The 25342-nt window shown below is 34.1% G+C and overlaps 5 protein-coding genes across 8 annotated transcripts; 4 read left to right on the top strand and 1 right to left on the bottom strand.

Moving 5' to 3' along the window:
* The first annotated feature begins 8127 nt into the window (after positions 1-8127).
* On the top strand, positions 8128-9960 carry LOC120193975 (protein slowmo homolog). Of its 3 annotated transcripts, XM_039196386.1 has the most exons (3): positions 8202-8258; positions 8729-8801; positions 9190-9960. In XM_039196386.1, exon 3 carries the CDS (start codon positions 9206-9208, stop codon positions 9761-9763), a length of 558 nt encoding a protein of 185 aa, XP_039052317.1. In that variant the 5' UTR covers positions 8202-8258; positions 8729-8801; positions 9190-9205; the 3' UTR covers positions 9764-9960. The 3 variants fall into 3 exon arrangements, with proteins under 3 accessions (XP_039052316.1, XP_039052315.1, XP_039052317.1); XM_039196385.1 differs by lacking the exon at positions 8729-8801 and having other exon boundaries at positions 8128-8260; positions 9200-9960; XM_039196384.1 differs by lacking the exon at positions 8729-8801 and having other exon boundaries at positions 8154-8258.
* A 2512-nt stretch (positions 9961-12472) lies between these two features.
* Positions 12473-15815, top strand: LOC120193973 (E3 ubiquitin-protein ligase BIG BROTHER-like). 2 transcript variants are annotated; one of them, XM_039196383.1, is made up of 8 exons: positions 12473-12645; positions 12989-13148; positions 13336-13579; positions 14362-14396; positions 14669-14713; positions 15088-15215; positions 15526-15634; positions 15719-15815. In XM_039196383.1, the coding sequence occupies exons 2-8, from the start codon at positions 13008-13010 to the stop codon at positions 15773-15775; spliced, it is 759 nt and encodes a 252-aa protein (XP_039052314.1). In that variant the 5' UTR covers positions 12473-12645; positions 12989-13007; the 3' UTR covers positions 15776-15815. The 2 variants fall into 2 exon arrangements, with proteins under 2 accessions (XP_039052314.1, XP_039052313.1); XM_039196382.1 differs by having other exon boundaries at positions 12496-12695.
* Positions 15816-18378: 2563 nt separating this feature from the next.
* Positions 18379-19312, top strand: LOC120193976 (extensin-like). The gene is made up of 4 exons (XM_039196387.1): positions 18379-18533; positions 18693-18827; positions 18861-18938; positions 19035-19312. Exons 1-4 carry the CDS (start codon positions 18414-18416, stop codon positions 19167-19169), a joined length of 468 nt encoding a protein of 155 aa, XP_039052318.1. The 5' UTR covers positions 18379-18413; the 3' UTR covers positions 19170-19312.
* A 430-nt stretch (positions 19313-19742) lies between these two features.
* LOC120193971 (pentatricopeptide repeat-containing protein At1g71420) lies at positions 19743-22007 on the top strand. Its single transcript, XM_039196380.1, has one exon. The coding sequence runs from the start codon at positions 19743-19745 to the stop codon at positions 21981-21983; it is 2241 nt and encodes a 746-aa protein (XP_039052311.1). The 3' UTR covers positions 21984-22007.
* A 133-nt stretch (positions 22008-22140) lies between these two features.
* Positions 22141-25055, bottom strand: LOC120193972 (aldehyde dehydrogenase family 3 member F1-like). Its single transcript, XM_039196381.1, has 11 exons — positions 24841-25055; positions 24668-24736; positions 24139-24235; positions 23813-24019; positions 23553-23677; positions 23344-23448; positions 23078-23250; positions 22881-22971; positions 22612-22761; positions 22260-22530; positions 22141-22225 (listed from the first exon to the last, which is right to left on the bottom strand). Exons 1-10 carry the CDS (start codon positions 25027-25029, stop codon positions 22270-22272), a joined length of 1467 nt encoding a protein of 488 aa, XP_039052312.1. The 5' UTR covers positions 25030-25055; the 3' UTR covers positions 22141-22225; positions 22260-22269.
* Between the last annotated feature and the right edge of the window lie 287 nt (positions 25056-25342).

The following is a 25342-nucleotide window of genomic DNA, read 5'->3' on the forward strand; positions in this document are numbered from 1 at the left end:
ACAATATAAAATATCGACGGTTGTCAACCAACATCAAAGTCATTGTCGTCGTCAGTCAATATAGATAAAAAGAAGAAATATAAATAACACATTACAAATGAGACAAGTTAGTAAAACAAGGGGTAGCTTTTTTTGTCTATGACTCTATTTAAATATTCTTAAATATTAATAAATTTTATGACATTAACGAGTATATTATTCATTCAATGAATCTAACAATGGAAGATAAAAATAATGTACAAACTCTTGTGATATAAAACAATTATAAAATATGTCATAATATTATATCCCTAAGACAAATACTGAGAAGGCACGGAATATAAAATAGGTCATAATATGATATCCCTAAGACAAATATTGCGAAGGGACGGAAGACGGCAAGTTTTAAAATCGGCCAAACTGTCTAAAGGAGTGCCCTTTGTACCATTCCACATCACTATTGCTAATAATTATCCCATATGTCTCATAAAAACTGTATATTATTAATTTTATAAGTATAATTTTATTATCACTGTTATTTTATTAGGAGAGTACAATAATTTTACTTTTGAAAATAATTTTTCTATATAGAATTAGAGATGGGCATGAGTCGGGTTTCAGCTAACCCGATCCGACCAAAAAAGTTTACATCATTCATTCGACCCGAAGAATATATACCCTCCACCCAACCCGAACCGACCTGACTTTTTGAGATAAAATCTGAACCCGACATGAAATAATAAAAAAATATTATTTTATTCAATAAAAACAGTGATTTAATTGAAAAAATACTATATAGAGGGATATTATTGTAATTATTTCTAAATATATAAGGTAAAATTATATTTTTTTCGGGTCGAAGATTTTTCACCATAAACCTGAATCCCCGACCCAAACATCATCTTTAAAAACCCGACCCAAATCCAATTTTTTAAAAAAATCCGACCGATTAGGTCGAATTAAGTCCGAACCCATTAAATTTAGGTCTCATTCCCATCCCTAATTGAATAGGTCTCTATAAGTGTATTGAGTTTGTTAAAGTGGATAGCCTTTTTTTCCCTTTTATTTTTTATTATTATAAGGAAGGGTTAACTAAATTAAATATTCATGTATAGTTTTAAAAGTTAAATTTTGCTTTTATATTATTTATTGAATTAAATTTATGTATTGTTTAAAATTTGAAAATGTTAATCCTATAATTAACTTTTGATAGATATATATGATGATTAAATTAAAAATTTTGAAATAATAAAAAAAATCGATATATGTAAACCTTGACAAGAAAAATGGGCACACGTGCTTGCGAGAAATGAAAGATGATGCATGGAACCAAATAAAGGACAGAAAAAAATTAAACAAGAATGATTAGTTTTATACGGTTTTCACATGGGGGCTACCCATAATCAAAGGGCTGAGTACGATCGTTGGTACATCATCGTCCTAAGTTTAGGGTTTTGTTGGAACGTTTTCAATTTTAAAAAATAAAAGCAGTTAATTTTATTAATAAATAAGAAAATTTTAAAATTATAATAAAATTTACAACAAAATCGTAAATTAGATATATAGTTTAGAAATTATTCTAAAATAATGAAGAAACTAACGATATCATATTATGACCATGAAAGGAAAAGATGAAAATCTCATTCAGAAAAACTTGAACAACAAATAGATAAGAACATATCTGACTGTTACGACAAACCAACCACAATAGGGGATTTAAACTACTGAAACACCACCGACAAAACGTAAATAAGAGGCAACCATCATGAGATAATTATTTGCAATCGCAAGTTACATATTCAAATCTAATTCGATGGTCCAAAACAGGGAAAGTCAATGAGATAACAAATGAGCATCATATTGATCAATCGCGACGATGTAAAATTCAACCATATAAAAAGAATAAAAAATATGCCAAAAGACATAGAAAAATGTAATATAAAAGCAAAGAAAAACGTACTATGAAAACACATAAATTCGTGTCATAAATATAAGATTATTCTAAAGAAAACAAATATACAAAATAAAAAGAAAATATTGGCCGTAGATGCCCGCATCAAGGCTTGTGCCCCTGCATGCTAATGAAAGAAAAAAGAGACAATGACAGTGAGAGAAAGCAACTCTGAATGATCTTTTTTGGAATGTTATCTTTCGAATCCAATTTACAATAGATAGAATAATACGAGTTTTTTCGATGAAATTTTAAATTCATGATTAGGCAGGGTCGGTTAGCTTGGATCATATATAGTGTGGGATCTTAATATTAGATCGAAGTCAAGGCTTTGTAGACATATTTGAGGGGGGGGGGGGGAAGGATAATTAATTAAAGGGTAAAATATATAAATGGTCATTGAACTTTTTTAGATGCTTCCATTTAGGTCCCCCAACTTTTAAAACTTGCAATACAGTCATCGAACATTTAGTTCGTTTGCAATATGGTCCTCAACATAACGGACGTTTCACTGCCGTTAGGGTAAACTATATAAATGGTCACTAAACTTTTTAGGCGCTTGCATTTAGGTCCCACAACTTTTAAAACTTGTAACACGGTCATCAATTATATTCTAAACCCCAAATTCTAAAATAATTCAATTACATTCTAAACCTCAAACTCCAAAAATACTTCTTACATGACCAACCCCAATTTCATAATCCATTCTCAAAATCTGCCATGACAAACTAAACTTGAAGCAACAATTCTAAACCCTTAAAACATAACCCTAAATGCTAAATTTCCCCTCCAATTAACCCAACATAATCAACAACATTTAGTTCATTTTGGGTCCATAACAATAAGTGATTATGTTGGGTTTAGGATTTAAAATTTAGATTTAACCAACTATAAGTGAAAAATACTCAATTCGATTCGAAAAAATTATTTTTCGACTTGAACTGATTCAAAAAAACTGATACAAATTGACTTTTAGTTGTAATTTCATAAACTTAACTTAAAAAATTTTCAAGTTAAAATCGAGTTGTAAAATACAACACGAATATTTCAAAACTTTTAGTAATTAATTGATTAATTTTTAAGTTTGAGTCAAGTCCATTGACTCTGTATGATATATGTATATCACATATGGAAAAATATGAAGAAATATGTGTATTGTTTATGGTAAAAAAACTATTTAAATTAGAATCAAATAATATTATAGTATTATAAATATTTACAATTAAATTTAAACAAAAACTCGAAAATTCAATTCAATTCAATTCGACTTGATTAAATTTTATAAACTAAATCGAAAAAATTTTGAGTCAACTATTTTATAAACTGAACTTAATTAGAATCATATAATATTATAATATGATAAATATTTATAATTAAATTTAAATAGAAACTCGAAAATTCAATTCAATTCGACTTGATTTAAATTTTATAAACTCAAATCGACAAAATTTCGACCCAACTATTTTATAAACTGAATTGAGTATTTAGGTCCAACATAACCCTAAACCCAACATAATCACTTATTGTTCACTTATAGTTGGTTAATTTTTTTTGAAACGATTATGTTTTGAGGGTTTAGGGTTGCTATTTCAAGTTTAATTTGTTATGGTAGATTTTGAGAGTGTATTATGAATTTGGGGTTGGGCATGTAATTGAAGTGTTTTGAATTTTGAGGTTTAGAATGTAATTGAATCATTTTGAATTTTGGGGGTTTAGAATGTAATTGATGACTATGTTGCAAGTTTTAAAAGTTGGGGGGACCTTAATGCAAATGCCTGAAAAGTTCAGTGACCATTTATATAATTTACCCTAACGACAGTGAAATGACCATTACGTCGGGGATCATATTGCAAACGAACTAAATGTTTGGTGATTGTATTGCAAGTTTTAAAAGTTGGAGGACCTAAATGCAAGCATCTGAAACGTTCAGTGACCATTTATATACTTTACCCTTAATTAAAAGGGTAAATATATTTTGAATTGTTTGATCATTATATTCTCCAAAAGTGAATAACATATTTATATTCTCAGCATAATCATATGATCACTTTCTTACTTGGATGCATACATTAATATTCTATAACAATAAATTCTAATTTTCAGATCTATTCTATTGCCCCCCAATAGATACTATTCATTCTTCAAATTGAGCGTCGCTTAATAATAGTATTATTGCATATTTCAGATCTATTTCCGTAGATTTCTAGATATTTTTAATTTAAAATTTATAATAATATGATCTTATATTCCTAGCTAATTGCTGGTCATGTTTTTGCATATGATCTCAGATATACTTTTGAGGTGCAAATCAAGGCATAGACAGAATAACAAAAGATCGAGTTTTAGATGTTGGCATCTTCCGCCTCAAAACGTACACTAGTTTTTGGACATGTTTAAGCCCATCAACATTACTTATTTTTATTAAGATTTTTAAAAATTGAAATACCAACTCAATAAATGAAAGTAATTATTTGGAAAAAAGGATCCACGTGCTTACAAACTCCATCCTATACAGCTTTTAGGATACATAAAAATCTATTTTACTGTTGTCTTTGCTGTCCAATTGGGACATTGTAACCCCACCAGCACATATATGCACCAAAAACCTAATTTTAACTATTTTGAAGATTTAGCTGTTCTAATATGATGTGTCCCTGTCTGCCATCATTTGGTGGAGAAATTGTAAGGTTCCACCTAAGCTCAAAGAGAAAAAAAAAAAAAGCAAAGGGGGAATTAAACCTGTAATTATATTCCCTCCACCCACCCATGTCAATGCTGTGAATATATGCCTGCTTTAAAGCAAAAGGGCATATATACACTTATCATGCTCTTGGTGGCCATGATTTTACCACATTAGAACAATACCCTTTCTATTATTCTATTTCGAAATGTCCCGGTATCATTTCTAGAGCAGCACTCAAAATGAAAATGGGAAAAAAACTGTCATTATTATTAATTTTACTTATTTTACATTGATTGCATGCTAGTTTATGAAGTACTTCAACCAATACTATTTACATTCAAATTCATTAGGTTGTAGTTATACAAAAAGCTGATCATTGGAAGTTAGAGACGGTCCATTCAGTGAACTGAGAACTGCACGTGGATATAATTCGATGAAACTTGTGAATAAGACATCTCATTTAATAAAATACAGACATATTTGATGAAATCTTCACAAGAAAAGATCATGATCATTGATGACATTTTTATATCATTAATTATTTTATTTATAGAAAATCACTAATTTTATTAAAAATAAAAATTTATAAATTTATAATAAAAATTTATAAATATAATCGTAAACTTAAAATATAATTATAACATTTTTATTATTTTGTAAATAGAGTTAAAACAAATATTATATATATATATGTGTGTGTGTGTGTGAGACAAACATTAAAAATATATGATTTTATCAATTTTAAAATTGATTCTTTTATAAGAGAATTAATGTAAATAAAAATTATGAAAATATCTTCCTTTTGGGGGGAGGAAGAGGTTCCTGATAATGACTAAGGTGGTGTTTGTTTTTGCAGAGGTAAAAGGTCTGTAGTATGCGAACCACATCTGCAGGCATTTGCAGCAGAAGAGGTGGATCAAAAGTCTGTAGTCTGTAAGAAGAAGACTGTTTGTTTTTTAACGTCTGCAGACTGTTAAAATAAACTGAAATATAAATAAACTGATTTTTTAAACTTAAAAGAGTTTTACAATACTGAAATTTAAATAATTTTAGTTTTATAATACTGAAATTTAAATAATCTATATAACTACAATAATAATTTTTTTAAAATAAATCAATCCATATTTTAAAATAAATCAATACATATTTTAAAATCAATCAATCCATATTTTAAAATAAATCAATCCATATTTTAAAATAATTTTTTTCATATTTTAAAATAAATAAATCCATATTTTAAAATAAATCAATCCATATTTTAAAATAAATCTATCCATATTTTTGAAGGAATGTAAAGATTGCACATATTGGGATGAGAAGAACATAACATGTGCATGTTTTGTTTTGTTTTTCTTCTTCTTAGGTTTATATTCCTAAATATGTAAGGGTAGTGCTTATACGTGTCATATCATAAACACATAAACCAATCATTCCAGTTTGACAATCAATCGTAACTTTGTAAAAAAGAAGAGTATAATTTTGTAAGGGTAAATTACACTAAATACTACTAAATTTTATTTGTTGAATCATTAATATTATCAAATTTTTAATTTTATCAATTATAACACTGAATTTTAGTTTTGCATTCAATTATTACTCTGTCGTTACATTACTAACGAGACAATGATATGGCTAACGGTTGTTGACATGACATGCCATACCAAAACGACGTTGTTTTGGTGCAGTTGTCTTGATGCCTAAAATGATTTTGTTTTACACGTTGAACATTAGATGTATCAATTATGCCACTGAACTTTCAAACAATTTTCTATTTTACGACTACATTTTTCTACCGCCACTGGCAGCCAATTGTCGTTCTTTACTAATAATCTTTTGTAGCAAAATCGGTACAAAAATGTTCGTATTTGACTCATCGTTCTTCTCATATGATTAGTTTTCCATGAAATCCACTCAAATTCGATGAAATTAAATATAAAAATCTAACATTTTTTTGGGTGTTCGTTAAAAAATCTGAACGGTGAAATTTGAAAAGCATTATTTTGAAAAGACAAACAACATGCCTTAAAACTAGTCTTATCAATCGATCATTGAAGGAGATTTGAATACGTTAAACTTTTAAATGGATTTTCATCAAATTTGAGTGAGTTTCATGAAAAATCAATCATAAGAGAAGAAAGATTAATGAAATATGAACATTGTGGTACCAATCTTACAGCAACACATGATTGATGAATGACGATGCTTGGCTACCAGCAGCGGCCATAAAGTGCATTGATAAAAAAGAAATCTGTTTAAAAGTTCAATAACAAAATCAATACACCTCAAAAGTTTATTGTCTAATACAACGTTTTTTAAGCATCATAACACTTACACCAAAATGACATCATTTTGGTATGGCATGCCATGTGAGCAAACGTTAGCCATGTCATCTTCATGTTATTGACTTAACGACGAAGTGACATAATTTAATGTAAAATTAAAATTTAGTATTATAATTGATAAAATTAAAAATTTAATAACATAAACGAGTCAACATATAAAATTCAATGATATTTAATGTAGTTTACACATGTTGTAATAAAAGAACGAGATTTGTATTATCGTCATGTTATTGTTTTATATCATATTATATTTTAATTAATTTTATATATCTAAATATTGATTGTTAGCAGCTCTCCCTCCCCCTCTCATCATTTATTTTTTCTTTAGAGTTTTGTGCTGGTTTTTATAGATCTAAACTTTTTTCTTTTTGATTGTCCATGGTTCTATTTTCTCTTTGCCTCTTAGTTTTTTTTAGTAAGAATAATTTTATATTATAATATATTTTTATCTTTCTTTATGATACACTTATTATTTTTTTTCTCGATCGTTTGACCGTTTTTTTATTTATGTTTTCTTAGAGTTTAGGGTTTAAGGTGGGATTTAACGACGTCACGACTGATCAAGATTATGCTTACTTATAATCATATTGCTTTGCCCTGATATGGACCATCAGATTGAATTTGAATGTGCGATTTTTACGTTTGTGGATAGTTTATCACAACGCTCAACTTTAATTTACAGTTCTCGGTGGTCTTTCAACTGGTTAATCATTTTTTGTGATTTGATTGCCGTTGCAGTTAGATTTTACTTTTTAATAATACTAACGAATTATATTTAAAATTTTAATTTTTGCTACAAGCATATAATAATAATAACGTACGAACAATGAAAGGTAGAAATTATTGATTCTACAAGTGGTCTTAATTGACTGTTATTATCTTATATATTTATTTAAATAATTAAGAGGGCTTGAAAAAAAGGATAATTTATGTATGAGTAGTTATCTTTTATAACGTATGAATAATGAAAGAAAAGATGGGATCAAATTCAGATCTGAGCCTGGAAATTTTGAAATGTGGAGTGTGGACCAAATAGGCCCAGGTCTACTGCTAAATCGGCTAACTTGTGTTTTATTTTATTTACTTGCCCCAACCGTCTATGATCATCCAGAAGTAGGACAGAAAATTTGGGCTGAAAGAAAATTCAAACTCAAAGGGTCTAGGGGCGGCCATAAAACGACACCGTGGAGGCTCTTAGTGTAGGCACGAGCACGACCATCACCATCACCATCGTCCTCTCCTTCCTTTTTACATTTCCTCAAGATCTTTTTAGGGTTTTACTCTGCCTCAAAGTTTCTTTATGGTGCGCTTTGTTCTCTCAAATTTCCTTGTTCATTTCTGTTTCTCATAGTCATCTTCATTTCTATTATGATTATTGATCTTCATGCATTATAGATGGATTCTTGATAATGATCACACTTTTAAACAATTCTTAAGTAATGGGCTAATGGCAGTAGGCTGTGGGGAAAAATTCATTTTTGTTTTCTTGTCCCGTTTTTAAGAAGGATTCGAGCTTGTTGTCTGCCTTTTTTCTTCATTTGGGGATCCAATTGATTCATGGGTGGTTCAGCTTATCTTAAATTCTTTACCGGGTTTTAGATGATACATGTCTGCAATTTTTTTGGGATATTGGTGGATCTTTGAATCTATAGTTTAGATCCTTTCTTCTTTGGGGTAATTTTTTTTATTTTTTACGAGTTTTGATTTTGTACTAAATTGATGTCCATTATACAATCTTTTTTCTTCTGTTAATCCTTGTTTTGTTTTGTGTAAATCATGATGAGAATTGAAGAAAAAGATGCTTAATTGTAATTTTTAGAAATTCTTTTCCTTTTCAATTATTAGGGTTTTAACTCTTGGAGCTTAATTCTGGCATGTAAATTACTGATTAGTTTTATATTTAATTCATAATTCTATAATGTAGGAACGAATGTTATGTTTAAAATGAATTTTATGCTTGATCTGAATGACACGGAAGCCATCTTGACTTGCTTCTGTGATTTCTCAAAATTTACGCCTAATTGGAGATTGGATTTGTAGTAAATTGAGTTAAAACCTTTAAAGATGATTATTATTTTGTTTGATTGTTGTAGACAAAACCTGATCTTTTGAACCTACCTGATTTATGTATGTTTAGCTCGCATTTGCTATCATTTAGATGAGGTGATCTCTACCTGAATTATCATGGATGCATATTGTTGTGAGGTCTGAGTTGTTTTTTTATCTATTTACAGTGATAGTCAGATCGTGATGGTGAAGGCATATGCTCAAGAGCACATTTACAAGCATCCATGGGAGCGAGTAACTTCTGCTTCTTGGCGTAAGTTCGCTGATCCTGAGAACAAGCGGACGTTGTCTCACATCCTTGAAGTTGATACGTTGAATCATAAACTTGATTCTCTCTCTGGTAAGCTCTACACTACACGTGCTCTTACCATCCATGCTCCAGGGCCATGGTTTGTTCGCAAAATCATCGGCCAGGATATCTGCCACTGTGTTGAAACAACTGTTGTTGATGCCCAATCTAAGTCGATGCAACTTACAACCCGTAACGTCAGTCTTCAGAAGTTTATAGAGGTAGAGGAGAAGATAAGGTATGATCCTCACCCTGATAATCCAATGGGATGGACGATTTGTCAACAGGAGACTAGTATTCGTATTAAGCCGTTATCAGCTCTGGCATCCATGGCTGAAAAAGTCGAGCAACGATGTGCTGAGAGGTTTATGCAAAATAGTGTGAAGGGTAGAGAGGTTATGGAGAGGATCTGTAGGTACCTTGAAGCTGAATCTAGTGGGATGGCTCTATAATTCCCCTCTTTCTGAATCCTCGGCTGCTTCTCTGGTGGAGTAGGAAATAACAGAAGAATGAAAGATGCAAAACCCTGCAAGGTTTAGGTTTGATTTTGAATGCCCTTTTAGGACTTGGTGCAAATTTTGGTGTAGCCCATATCTAATTTGGGAATAATACTCTCCTTAATTCTTTTGTGATGAGATTCGATTTACTTTGTGCTTTGCCTCAATGTTTCTTTTCATCGTTGTGCTCATTGGATTCATGACAGAGCATGCATATATTATAATTGGAGCAATCAAAAACCAAACACTATTATGTCGATTATTTTTCGAAGTTCCCATCATGGCAGTGAGAAAACGTGTTGTACAGCGGGCTGCTTGGAGAAGTACATGTTAAAAAAACGTAATACCGAAGGTTGTTGATGTTGTGTTCAAAGAAAGAGAAACAAAAGCATCCAAGGGGCTTTCAGAGCTGTGCCCTACGTATCTCTCGTTTTAGGGCCATGACTCATGAATCGGGTCAGTAGACTTAGGAGACTACTTATAGAAGCAATGGATTGGATTCCAGAAACGTTTATTTCATTACCAATTACACAAAATAAAAATTAAAATCAGCCCATAACCTGTTTTCCCTTACAAGTTTCTTAATAGTGAAACTGTCTCTATATACAGTGAAAATTGGTGCATGTATATGTCAAAGATTATTTAGGTCCCCATGCTACAAAATTGTTTTGTATCTAAATTTGTCTCGACCACAATTACTTCAAGCTCTGCAAATACTAGCTCTCAGTAATTTGTATTCTTGTGCACTCCAGAACCTCTACATACACTGTTAGGAGTTCCTTATTCAGATGCCCTTGGTCCGTATAGTTACTGCAGCCAAGTTAAGTATATATTCGTCTTCCATGTTCTTTATCTGCTTTGTCCTGTGAGGGTAGTCGACAAGTTTCTGGACCCATATAGGAATAAAAGTTATCTTGGGAATGATTGAAAAGCCAAATTTCATTCTCCTGCTGACGCACAGAACTCTTTAACATTACTAGGCTACTGGAATGAATTCAGAGTTACTGCTACCAGCAGAGCCATAATAGACACACTTCGGAAAACTTTAAGGCTAGGTTACTCCAACTTTTCACTTTTCGATGCAAATGTAGAAGTATGATCCAAGGAACAAGTATACATATAGATACAAGCATAGAAGTATGATATAAGAATCGAGTATTTGTACACATATATATATCGTCGTGTCCGATATTCGAGTCCGTATAACTTAAATCGATATTAGTACAAGTATGATCTAAGGAATTGTAGTTTGGCATGTAAGAGACTGGAAAGACATGAGTTGGTTTTACTGCTTAGGATGATTGACTTTAGAGATTCCGATGACACAGAGTGTGGAGACAAAAAGAACGTAGGAACAAAATGATTCGCAGTCCAGTGTTTGCTTGCACGCTAGGTTTTGGTTTTGGTTCATAATTCATTGTTTGTTTTTTCTGCACTCTCTCTCCCACACATGCCTTAAACAGCTTTTGCTTTGTGGAATGGCAGTGGTTATCATCGTCAGCCTACTGCCTTTGGTAGATTGTGTCGACTTCAACCTGTGAAAAAGTTATTTATTACTATTATTGGACCAAACAATATTATGGGGATGCTTTTTTTTTTAAAAAAAAATTTGGTTTTTAACAATAATCTTTTTATTCATATTTTTTCTTTTTTGTTAATTGATTTTCGTATATCACGGTTCAATTTTTGTAAGCAAAAGCACTGGCTGACTGGGGGTTGAAATTGTATAACCATATCTGCAACCGCGAGGCATGGTATCATTTCCCATCTAAAGTCTTAACGGAGTTTGCGTGTTGCTGAAACTACGGCGAAAAGGACCACTACAGCAGAAAGAGGTGGTTTGCTAAACTGAGCTTAAAATTAAAGCGATCAATGTCGGCTGCTAATCTCTTTAATTTCTCACAGAATCTTTTGTTTAAATATTTATTTTATTTTTCACTTTTATCAGATATAATTAAAAAAAAAACTGTTCAAATTATTTATTTTATTTGATTATTTAAAGTTTTTTTTGTGAAAGAATGTTTTTGACGTTTTATTCTTTAATCATTTTTAGATGTTCATTAGTTTAGTTTTGTCTAGTAAATGCATCACATGTAGCATTTGATCTGCTTCCTTCTTTTCCTGCTTCAATTTTTTTAACAAAATAAATAAAAAAATAAAGGAAAATTTTCACAATTTGATTCATTTTATAAAAATTGAACAATCTTAAATCTCAAATATTTTAATTTTAAGAACTCATCTATTCCTTGTGTGTCAATATTAATTTATGTCTTTTTCATTTTTTATAGTATAAAATAAAGAAATTTTGTGTCCCAAGAACACTTTCAATTGCAAACAGACTATTTATGCAAAAATAAAATCAATTTCAAGTTCTAAAAAATTAATCTCAAAAAATAATTGATTGATTTGGAATAATTCTCCCTCCTATTATAATTGGAAGATAATTTTAAAACTCGGAATAATTAAAGAATTTAATAAAATAATATTTTATAATCGAAGTATCACCGCATTAATTTGATTCTAAATATCTATTAATAATACTCAAATATCATCATTTATTGTTTTAAACCAAATTCTTCTAAAAATCGTATCTCCATATGTAGTGAATCAAAAAGCATCTCATCGTTATATATTCCACTCTGTTCTATCCATACCCCTCACGCTTTTTGGTGATTATTTAAATCCATTTTTAGCTCTCTCGCAAGAAGATCCTGCATTTCCTCCGATGGAGATCTGATAAGCGTGGAATGAGGTAATTCGTTTTTAGTTTTCTCTCTTTCATTTTCCTGTTTGGTTGCTCGGAAAAGTTCAGTTTCTGAATCAAGGCAATAGGAAAAGTAAGTTTCTTCTCTTTACAAGATTTACTAAGCTCTTACTAAGCTTGACTGTAGTTTCCTTCTCTTCTTCCTCATTTTCATGCCTTTTCTCGGTTACCAAACGGGGAGTTGATAATTTTGTTTCAGACATTGTCATTCACTTGAATATTTGCTCACACGTTACACGTTTTGTTGCAGTACTTGAATCTCATTGTTTCGATTTACTTGTTCTTCTAGACATTATTTATTTATTTTTCTTATGTTCATAAAATTTAAGGGTTTCAGGATTTTTATGTTATGTTGTTATCATCGTCTGTTTCTACTGCTCGTTGAAATTTTGAATTGTCAAATTTTATGTCCGTAGATTTGTTCGATTTTTGGAAATGAGTTGGGATCCACATATGGAGGTTCAATACATCAACAATAATTACCCTTATAATAGTGCTGGCAGCTTTATGGAATATTTTGAAGGTCTTACTTATCAACATGTCAATTTTATTTTTGACGGTGCTACCCATGTCCAGGTAAAGTTTATTTTATATATAATTTTTTTGAATGTTTTGAATTGATTTGTTTTTGCAAGAACAAATTAATCAGATGAAAAACAGGCTGACTTTTTGGAAGAGTTGATTGTAATTGATCCTCTGTTTAGATTATTGTAAATGAATTGTTACTATTGGTCACAGCCAAAACTTGAATTTCTGTCTGCAGGAGAGTGTGTACCCATCTATGACTTCAAGATTCTACAAGTTTGGCCTATCTGATTCTGGCAGTATTTTGTATTATGATCAAGATAATGATCATAGTTACGAGGTGAATAACCATGAGCTATGCATTGATGAATATAGAAGGGCATCAGAGAATTCCTCGTCAATGAGTAATCAACACACTGCTGCAATGAATGTGGAATGGGAAAGAAACTCAAATGCCAACTCGCTAGAGAACTCAGTAGATTGTAAGTTTCTCAATTATACTTTACATTATTGTTTCAATTCCGCGTTTGAAGGTACATAAATATGTAATATAATGTTAAAAAGGTTATAATGATGTATAAATCATAACATGCATTTCTAGAATTAGGCTGAGGATTTATGTCAATGGCATGATTCAACATGGTTTAACTGTTACACTTAATAAACCTCTGATACATAGCTCTTTCCTTCTCAAGATTTTTTCCTAACTATGTTGCATAATGTGATGAATTAAATTTCTCCCGAGGTCTTTGTTTTTCTATGGTGAATTTTCAAATTGTTTGCAAATTTAATGCTTTCTCTATATTTTATGATTGGACTGGATACTATGTTTTCTAGCAATCAAGTATTTGCTCCCAGACAGCACCTCTGTTTTAATGGATTTTGAACTTTAAATCATACTTGATTGAAGAGAAATTAAGGATTCAGTGAGGCTAATGATTAAGTTGTGTTTATATTTCATTTGGATCCTAATAAAATGCCCCCTCTTAGAAGCTACAAATTTTTTAAAACTATCCATTGAATCTGTTTTTCCTTCCCTTGGTGATTGTTTTTGGCTTTCTTTCCAAGATGGACTTTTTATAGTTTGTTGTCTTCTTCTTTAAAGGTGTATTTGCTCCTTTTTTTTAGCATGGAGTGAATGTAGTCGCTTTCTCTGTATCGCCAGTTCTGGTAATAAAGTGACTGCCATATTCTTATAACAATAGCTATCTAGGATTTTCGATGAAGTTTCCTCATTCCAATGTTTTTTCTTTTCACTTTACAGGTCCAGGGAGACAACATAATGCTCATGATTACCAGGTGTTTCTCTCTGTTATTTTCTTTGATGAATACATGGGTGCAACTCTTTTCTTGTACTATGAACTTTCATTCCTTTATATGTCAGTGATTATTTGCATCACCATCTAATTTTAGTGACTTCAATCTTCTACGTTTTTATGCTGTATACATGTTGAAGAGTATCTATGCTTTTCCAAAGAATTAATAATAGTACAGTTATAGAGGCTTAAATCCTTGTTTCAGCTTCATGGTTCACAAAGTTAAATGATGCAAAATTTTGTCAAAATATGCAGGCCATATGGCAAGATTGTGTTGATCCCGACACCATGTCATATGAGGTTATAGAAAAAACTCCCTACTATTTTTTATTCCTGGCTTTATTGTTGCTTTGTTTCTCTATTTTTTTTAGCAACCTTTCAATTAACGCTTAGTTTGGTGCAATTTTGAGTTCGAGAAAAAGATAAAAACACAATTGGATCAATATTTGTTGAGATGCATTTGAAAATTAAAACAATCATCGAGCACTTCTCTCTTTAATCACAACATTTTTTTTGCAATGAGATCTAGTGGGTTTATGAACAAGAAATTAAAATAGAACAAACAAATTTGGACGTTTTCATACATTTCTAGAAAACATAGGTTGTGTATTTATGAATTATTTTTTGACTTTATTTTCGTGATCGATCATTCATGATTACATTTACCGCTCTAGGAATTACTTGAATTAGGCGAGAGTGTTGGAACACAAAGTCGTGGTCTCTCCCAAGAACTTATTTCTTTGCTACCTGTTTCAAAATACAAGCGCAGTTTGTTCTCAAGGAAGAAATCAAGGAATGAGAGGTACGGCATCTGCCTCGTCTTTCGTTCCTGTTAAAAATGTAATTTGGTTTTTTTTCAGCAGCGGCCGATGGGCTTCACATATTTTAAATTGAAATACACAACCACCCTAGTGCATCTCGACATAAATTTTACTGCTTTGCAAGGTCTTGTTTATATTTGTGAATAATATGCATGCTTGCGCATTCATCATGCACCAGTGATATTTGCAGCTTGTTTTAGTGTATGGATTCCCACTCCCCTCCTTTGGTCTCTTCCTCTTTCTCTCAGCCAATATGGTGAAAATCTCATCATTGTTATCTTTGTGGAGTAGATGTGTAATTTGCCAGATGGAATATAAAAGAGGTGAGCGACGGATTACTCTACCTTGCAAACATGTCTACCATGCTGGATGTGGCACCAAATGGCTTAGCATCAATAAGGTAGCCCACTGACTTTTCCCCCTTTCTCATGATTGATTTAGGCAGCAGTTTGGGAAGGTGTTAATTGAAGCTTTATTTCTCCAGGCTTGCCCTATATGTTATACAGAGGTGTTTGGCGACGGATCAAACATTAAGGGATAATCACGATGAACATAAAGAAAATATATGGTATGCTTTTTATCACTTTTTTGCCCTTGGATTTGGGTTTTTTTTTCTATCGTTATTACGAAGATGTTCTATTTTTTTTTGTATCTTTTACTTTGTTTAACGGAAGATTAGTTGACTGGCTCTTGCGATAAGGGAAAAAAGAAGGGTGGGGGGGGGGGGGCGGGGGCGGGGGGGTTAAGTAATGAACATGGTAGAAGATGGATGTATAAAGTTTTCGATGATGTTTGTTATATTCCAATTAGTGCTCCTGCCCATTTTCATCATCATCAAACGCTTTTCAGAAGGTTATCTCAAATGCAAACAAGTTTTAGGAGGCTCCCTCGTTATCACACACACCAAACAAAAATGATTAAAATTATATTATAATTATAAGAAGCTGCAATGATAAATGTTCTAATTGATAAATTCCAATAAATAAATTAGTCAGAATATTTGGTAGAGAGGATGTGATGCTTAAATTAGCAATTTCGTGGAATCCCAAATGTGAAATGGTTGAAGTACTAAAATGCATCAGTTTATGAAAACTTCAATGCAGGCATTCACATGAAAATAAACCTAACACACGTTTGCCAAAAAGATCTTTATTTATTTATTGATGAATAAAGGATTACTATCGTATGCTTCATTAAAAATCTCTTAAATCTTAACCGAAGGAAAAGAGTACACATGATAATAACAAAGAAACAACATGATCAATTAAGTAAAACCTTACAAGCAAAAGTCAAACACAACCTAAAAATCATCTTACATCATTCAGCATGTCAAGAACATTATCAGGGGGAAGGGCGAACATTTGAGTTTCTACTTCATTAGGCCCAACATTCCTAGTTAAACCACTCGATTGCCTTATCTAAGAACGTGTTGAATCCGAACCTCCCATTGGTGATCATTCAAACCATATATATGAGCCAAAATAGTCATTGAACCACCGCTAATCTTACTATCACTGAGCACACGAATAGCATGTAAGCTATCAGTCTCGACAAAAACTTTTCTCATCCCCATATTCCAAGTGCAATGGAGCCCAACATACACTCCAAAGTTTCGCTTTCAGGACCGAGCAAATACCAAGAAATTTCTTAAAACTCATCTTCCACACTTCCTTGTGATCACGAACAACACCCCATAAGATGCCATGTCATTACTCTCCCTTCTTGACCCATTCGTAATCATCTTAGTCTAAGTTTTCGGAGGCGGCCTCCAAACAACAGCTTCCACGGTCGAGCCAGACTGCCTTGAGAGAATCCCGCCGTCCTGCTCAACATGTCATGATTGGAAGCCACCTGCTCCGCTCGAGTGTTCCAACATTGTTCTCAATAGGATTATAAAAAGAAAAATCGAATTCCGAGTACACCATATATTCTATAAGATCAATTCAGTTAAAATATTCCAATCCTTACCATCCTTTGAAAAAATCATTATTTTTAAAGTAGTAGTAATGATGATTTTGTACAATTATATATATATATAATTTAACCTAATTTTTACAAATTATTAAAAAATAGATCAACCATAATAGTTTTATTAGAATGAAAGCCAAATTTCAATTCCAGTTCATGGCATAACAAGCCATAAGAACCTTACAAGGCACAAAGAAAGCAACCAACTACAGAGATCCTGCTTAAAAGAGAACCCTGCAGACAAAGAACACCTATGCACACAAAGACAAAAAAATCAGGGCATACTGTAAAAATACTAAGCAGAGAAAGAACTCCTTTGCAGACAGAGTTAGAAGCCATTAAAATATAACCAAAACTTAAATTCTTTCTTTACACAAACAAAATAGAAATCCAATCTCCTTTAGGCTCTAAATGAATTAAAAGTAGTTTACAGGTTTGGGGTTAACAGCTAACAAGCCATAAGAACCTTACAAGGCACAAAGAAAGCAACCAACTACAGAGATCCTGCTTAAAAGAGAACCCTGCAGACAAAGAACACCTATGCACACAAAGACAAAAAAATCAGGGCATCATACTGTAAAAATACTAAGCAGAGAAAGAACTCCTTTGCAGACAGAGTTAGAAGCCATTAAAAAATATAACCAAAACTTAAATTCTTTCTTTACACAAACAAAATAGAAATCCAATCTCCTTTAGGCTCTAAATGAATTAAAAGTAGTTTACAGTGTTTGGGGTTAACAGCATGAATTTTCCTTTTGTTTCAAGCATTAGAAACGATCGGGTAAAAAGGAACACTTCAACTGTGGATACGAAAGGGTCAAACAAGGGTTGATCCCAAATTGCTTCTACTGATGAATTATTAACCGGCGCCAGCCTGCATGCTGAGTTCAAAACCATATAATTATTATATTGCAGAAGTCATCATCAGACCTATTCTTTTACCTTCAACGCGTTGGGGTTTTTTATTTTATGCTTAGTTCGGGTGAGCATTAGTCAAACAAACGCAGGCCAAATATACTTCAGGGGAAACAGCCAATTCCGATGGCAATTTGGAGTTTTATATTAAGGTAGTGGTATACAGTTATGTAAATCCAGCTTGCTTTTTATATTAGATTAATGAGTATATAAAGAGGGCCTTCTCTTGTTCATGGATATACCTCAAGAGTAGTAATTTCTTAACTATCAGAAATAGAAATTGTATTGACACAAACATGTGGACTTCAGTACTCCCACCGGGGCACTGGCCTCTCTTCATCCTTGCTTTAACATTTAGCCTTGTGGCAGCTACTGTGGTTGCTGATCATGAACCTTATGAATATTCTTCTCCACCTCCACCAAAGCACCCTGAGCACACACATTCTCCTCCACCACCGTACTACTACAAATCTCCACCGCCACCATCTCCCTCACCCCCACCTCCACCATCTCCTAGTCCCCCACCACCATACTACTACAAGTCTCCACCTCCACCCTCACCAAGTCCCCCGCCACCATACTATTACAAGTCACCACCTCCACCATCTCCCTCACCACCGCCTCCCTACATATACAAGTCTCCGCCTCCACCCTCTCCTAGTCCCCCACCACCATACTACTACAAATCACCACCTCCACCATCTTCCTCACCACCGCCTCCCTACATATACAAGTCTCCGCCTCCACCCTCTCCTAGTCCCCCACCACCATACTACTACAAATCACCACCTCCACCATCTTCCTCACCACCGCCTCCCTACATTTACAAGTCTCCACCTCCACCTTCACCTAGCCCACCACCGCCATACTATTATATGTCTCCACCTCCGCCCTCTCCTAGTCCCCCACCACCATACTACTACAAGTCACCACCGCCACCATCTCTTAGTCCCCCGCCACCATATTACTACAAGTCACCACCCCCACCATCTCCGTCACCACCACCACCTTACTATTACAAGTCACCCCCTCCACCATATCTTCACTACTAGTCACCGATCCTCAAGTGAAATCTCCACCTCATTACTATCATACATCATCAACATTTTCAAAGGGCTAGTTAAGATAAGTTATTGTTTTAATCTCTTCGTTCGGGTTGAAGATTTGATGTGGAAGAAGAATAATTATAACGTTTTTAAGCCGCCTTCGTTTATGTATATTGTGTTAGTTTTCTTAACAATATAAAAGGGTATAATGCTGATAAAGATCGTTGATGAATTCTGTGATAATGAGTGTTCCCTTGTACTATTTCTTATCAGATCCATAGTGATGCTTTGGATATTTTTCTTATTACTGTATTAATTGAATGCCATATTGCGATTATATATCCAAAATGCTGGGCATGAATGCACGGAGAAAACATTATCAACTATTTGAAAGAGAAAAACATTGATGTATTATAAAAATAGAGGGACTAAATCATGTTAAAATAAAAGTATGGAGGTTATACTCGAAATTTAAAGAATAATGAAGTGACCAAAACAATTATTTGACCAAATGTCGACCATCGTATAAACTCTAAATTAGCTATTTAAGTTAAAGAAACTGCAATTTGAATATAAATGATGTTACGCCCAACTATGCGCGCCTGTTTGGTCTCAATCCGAAGCTTGAGCTCTTCCAATATCCAGCCAGCACTAGCAGTAGCAGGCAATGGACCCAACGATCTTCTCAACGAGGTGCGGCTCCTATCCTCACGCGGACAACTCCAGGAAGCTCTCTCACTCGTCTACAATACATCACCCCAACTCCTCTCTCTACAAACATGTGCCACTCTCTTCCATGAGTGCGCCCGCCATGGGTATCTTCAACAAGGTCTTCATTTGCATTATTTCATGCTTGCCCATTTTCCCAACGGCACATCTGACCTCTTTGTCACTAACCATTTGATCAATATGTACTGCAAATGTGGCTATTTACAATATGCTCGTCAGCTGTTTGATGAAATGCCTATAAGGAATGTCGTTTCTTGGACGGCTCTTGTTTCGGGGTATGCACAATGTGGTCGGATTGCAGAGAGTTTTCGAATCTTTTCGGATATGTTAGCTGATCGTCGCTCTCGGCCGAATGAATTTGCGTTTACAAGCGTGCTTAGTTCGTGTGATGACTTGCGTGGTAAGCAATTGCATGCACTCTTGTTGAAGATGGGATTGGATGCCTCTGTTTATATAGCAAATGCTCTTATTACCATGTATAGCAAGAATTATAAGGTAGAGGAGGCTTGGACATTGTTTAAGAGTCTGCGCTATTGGACTGAGGTTTCTTGGAATTCAATGATTGCTGGGTTTCAGTTAGCAAAGCTTGGGATGCATGCTATTGGTGTTTTTGTCAGAATGCATCACGAGGGCATTGGCTTTAACCGTGCCACACTGCTCAGTGTATTCTCTTCATTTTGTGGAAGCAATGATATTGAGATGGATTTGGGTCTTAAATTTTGTTTTCAGGTATATTGCCTCAGTGTTAAAACTGGATTCATTTCTGAAGTTGAAGTGGCGACTGCATTTATGAAAGCTTATTCGGAGCTTGGAGGAGATATTTCTGAATTTTATCATCTCTTCCTGGACACAAGTTGCCAAGATATAATTTTTTGGACTAGCATGATAACTGCATTTGCAGAACGTGACCCAGTTAAAGCTTTCTTCCTTTATCGACAATTGCTTCGAGAAGACATGAGACCCGATTTGTATACTTTTTCAATAGTACTTAAAGCTTGTGCAGGCTTTGTAACTGAGAAGCATGTCTTGGCAATTCATTCACAAGTGATTAAAGCTGGTTTCGAGGATGATACGGTGTTAAGAAATGCCTTGATCCATGCTTACACAAGATGTGGCTCCATTGTTTTGTCTAAGAAAGTGTTTGAAGAAATGGGATATCGTGATCTGGTTTCCTGGAACTCGATGCTTAAGGCCTATGGTTTGCATGGGAAAGCTAAGGAAGCACTACAACTCTTCCAACAAATGGACCTCAGACCTGATACCACTACCTTTGTTGCTCTTCTTTCAGCTTGCAGCCATTCTGGAATGGTGGAGGAAGGAATGAGAATCTTTGACTCCATGTTCAAGAATCACAGTATTATTCCACAGTTAGACCACTACGCTTGCATGGTAGATATTCTTGGACGAGCTGGCCGAATCACCGAGGCTGAGGAGCTTATACGCGGGATGCCTATGGAGCCTGACTCTGTAGTTTGGAGTGCACTACTTGGGTCATGTAGGAAGCACGGTGAAACTCAGTTAGCTAAAATTGCCGTATCCAAACTGAAACAGATGGAGCCTGAAAATTCATTGGGATATGTACAAATGTCAAATATCTACTCTTCAGGCGGAAGATTCAACGAAGCAAGAACAATTAGAAAAGAAATGGATGGTTCAGGAGTAAAAAAGGAGCCCGGACAAAGTTGGATCGAGGTCGGGAATCAAGTGCACGAGTTTGCCTCCGGAGGCAGACATCATCCTCAAAGAGATGCCATATGCGCCAAGCTTCAGGTATTAATTGGGCAATTAAAGGAGATCGGATATGTACCGGAAACAAGCTTGGCCTTGCATGATATAGAGGAGGAGCACAAACAAGAGCAATTGTTCCACCACAGTGAGAAGATGGCTTTGGTTTTTGCACTGATGAATGAAGGGAACTTACATTGTGGTGGGAATGTGATAAGAATAATGAAGAACATCCGAATCTGTGTCGACTGCCATAACTTCATGAAGTTGGCGTCGGATTTTCTTCAGAAAGAGATCATTGTTAGGGATTCAAATCGTTTCCACCACTTTAAAAATAAGATATGTTCTTGTAACGATTATTGGTGATGGTAAGCTTTGAATAATACAAAGATGTGATAATTTTTGGTATGCCATCATTATATCACTTGAATAGTAATTGAAATAAGACATGAGAGATAACATAAAAACATGTATGTATGTATATATATATTATTTAAAAGAAACATAAAATTACAACGTGACCGCAAACTATACTTACTGTTTTCCCATGTTTATTCTCTGTGCTCGACATATCATTAATACTTTTAACAGGAGAGTCGTAGCCGTGCGTGTATTAACACACAGACATATGTATGTATGTATATAAGAATAACTAGTTGACATGAAAAGTCTTTCTAGTCCTCTTCAACCCCAAAATGACAAGAAGCAATCCGAAATAATTGAAATTGTAACTATCCTCCAAGAGTTCCAGCTTATGATTATTCCATGGGGGGAACCTGTACCAAAAATCAGTTAAGAAGCTTCTTCTAGCCACAGCCTTGTAGTGTGTAAATGTGTCGAAGGTGAATTTGCCATGGTACTTCCCCGTCCCACTTTCACCAATGCCCCCGAAAGGAATGGTGTCTGCTGCAAACTGCATTTGATGGGGCATTAATGATTAGGTTCTATCATTTAATGGCTTGGTTGTTAAACTTACAACTTACTGTAAATGTACCTGAATGATTGCATCATTAAAAACCACACATCCGGATGATGTTTCAGATACCATTCTCTTCCTCAGCACTTCATTTTTGGTGAAAGCATATATTGCTAGGGGTTTAGGCCTTGAATTAATGAAATCAATACTGTCTTCAATCTTATCCAACTGCCCAAAAAAAACCCCGATTTTTCAAGTGAAGAAAAGGGACTGCTCCCTGCAAACTACTACTTCTTGAGCTTATTAGCATTATAAATGTGGTTTAAGAGTGCCTAGATGTTTCTTACTGTGATTATGGGAAGCAGTGGGCCAAAGATCTCATCTGTCATTATTGCTGATTTAAGTGGGGGATCCACTAATATTGTTGGCTCAATGAACCTGCACGGATTTTGTATCTTCATCAGATATATTAATAATTCAAGCTTTTGCAGTTACAGTGAAAAGATTGACCAGAGCTAAACTAGAAGGAGAGTGGATGGATTACAAGTTGTCTTCATCCATCGAACCGCCAAAGACGATACAATCTTTAACATTTTGACGAGTTAGAAGGTTTTTCAGCCTCAGGAAATGATGCTTGTTAATTATCCTGGCAACACTATGTGATTCTCTAGGGTTATCTCCATACATTGTCTTGATCAGGGCCCTTGTCATTTCCACCTGCAAAGAGAGGTAATCTGTATTTACTATGATTATTAAGATATAAGAGAAGAAACGGATAGCGTGTATGATGAATATAAGAGATTCACATACCACAGTAGATGAAAATGACTTCTCCACTAATATATAGTCAATTGATATACATGCTTGACCTGCACAAGATCCATATTTTGCCCCAATGATTCGTTTTATAGCCACCTCGATAGAATGAACAAACTCAGATTAGTATTATTCAAACGACGAAAATCGAACTGTTACGGACCGCTAAGCATGTAATCTGCAAGCGATTTAAAAAAAAGAACCTCTTTGTCAAAAGTCCAGGAGAGGGAATCAAGAACAGCAGGGCATTTCCCCCCCAGCTCTAAAGTTACAGGCGTTAGATTCTTTGCAGCTTCTGACATTATTAGCCGTCCCACTTTTGCACTTCCTACCATTAGTTTTACTCTTAAAATTCCGAAAAATATTACTTATACAGCAAGCTAAACTAAGGTAGAAGAACAACATGATCCCCAGTTTTCAGTTACATTTTCTATTGACAATCCAATCTGGTATGAGTTGATACCTGTGAAGAAAATCTTGTCCCACTTTTGCTGAAGCAGTTGTTGGCCAACAGCAGGGCCTCCCTCGAAGACCTTGATAGCTTGATTATCAAGGTACTTAGGGAGGGTATTAGCAAGAAGTGAAGAACAAGCAGGGGCCAGCTCTGATGGTTTTAAAACCACAGCATTTCCTGCAGCTATGGCTCCTATTAAAGGCTCCAACGACAGCCCTGTTTTTACATGCAACAAGGCATAGCAATTTGGATACTATTAGGCTCTTCCAGAGTTCGATAAAACCAAACAGAAATCCAAATACATGCGAAAAGAAAATGGACAGAAGTAAACTAACCGAAGGGTAAGTTCCAAGATGAGAGAACGAGGACAAGGCCAAGAGGCTCAGGAACCAATTCAGCAGATGATAGCAGTGCAATTATAGGAAGTTTAGCCTGTTATTGCAACATCAGTGTATATAAATTCTCTAATGGTTGACAGCTAATCGAGATGTGCAGGAATTTGGAGTAGAATTCGCCTAGATGGAGTAGTACCCTACCCAAGACACCGTAGACAGCAAGCAACTATCAAACATGTGTACTCACAATAAATGTGTCAAATTAATGATATTGAAGTTTATTTATTTATTTTAATCATACAATTGCTTAAAAAACTGCACTTTTTTTCCTCAATCAATTACTTTTTTTGAGGGAAGAAAATATCGTTTACTTTTGATTCTGAATGATGTCTTGATAACAATATAATTTTCTCATCATTACACTAAATTATAAAAGACTCCCAATCACTTGAAAAATTATAATGAAAGAACAGAATACTACGATTTAATCAAGTCATGCAAGCAATAATAAGATGTGAAGGATGATTACCTCTGTGCTTGACATCCATCTTTTCAAATCCTTGAGTGCAAGATTCACTGATTTCTTCAGGAGTCCTACCTGCAAATTTAAGTAAGAAAATTATCAGGAATAATAACAAGTAAATAATTGTAAAATAATAATCGAGATTCATAGAAAAATAAGAAAAGGATGCTTGTGCGTACCTCATCTCGGAATGCTTCAACATAATGCTTCCCTAAATCGAGGTCTAAAGCCCTGAAAATTTGAACCTCATGATCGTGAAGGAAAGATCGCAAGGCTTGGAGCTGAGACCTCCTCCACGCTATAGGTTTGGTGTTGCCATTCCTGTAACACTCCCTCATCTCCTTCATCTCTCCCTCTATCGTTTCCATCCTTCTCGTTGGACTCTTTTTTGCTGCATTTTCTCAATTCTGCCCATACATATTTATACATGTGTGTATTCAGCTCTGCTATGGAGACTTAGGCTTAGCCCTCGTGGCCAATCGGGTGAGGACTCCATGAAATCGTCTCAGTCATTGCAGTCCCTACTTATTTTCCCACCCACCCACCATTATAGTGTGGGCTTCCTAACCTCCCTCCTTTATTACTACAATATTAATTCACTGAAAATGAATAAGATAAGCTGCAATTATAGTCAAATTTGTGATCAATCAAAACCAGGTTCAAATAGCGGCCGAATTACGA

The sequence above is a fragment of the Hibiscus syriacus genome, unplaced genomic scaffold (assembly GCF_006381635.1).
Source record: "Hibiscus syriacus cultivar Baekdansim isolate YM2019G1 unplaced genomic scaffold, ASM638163v2 tig00116997_pilon, whole genome shotgun sequence".
Taxonomy (NCBI): domain Eukaryota; kingdom Viridiplantae; phylum Streptophyta; class Magnoliopsida; order Malvales; family Malvaceae; genus Hibiscus; species Hibiscus syriacus.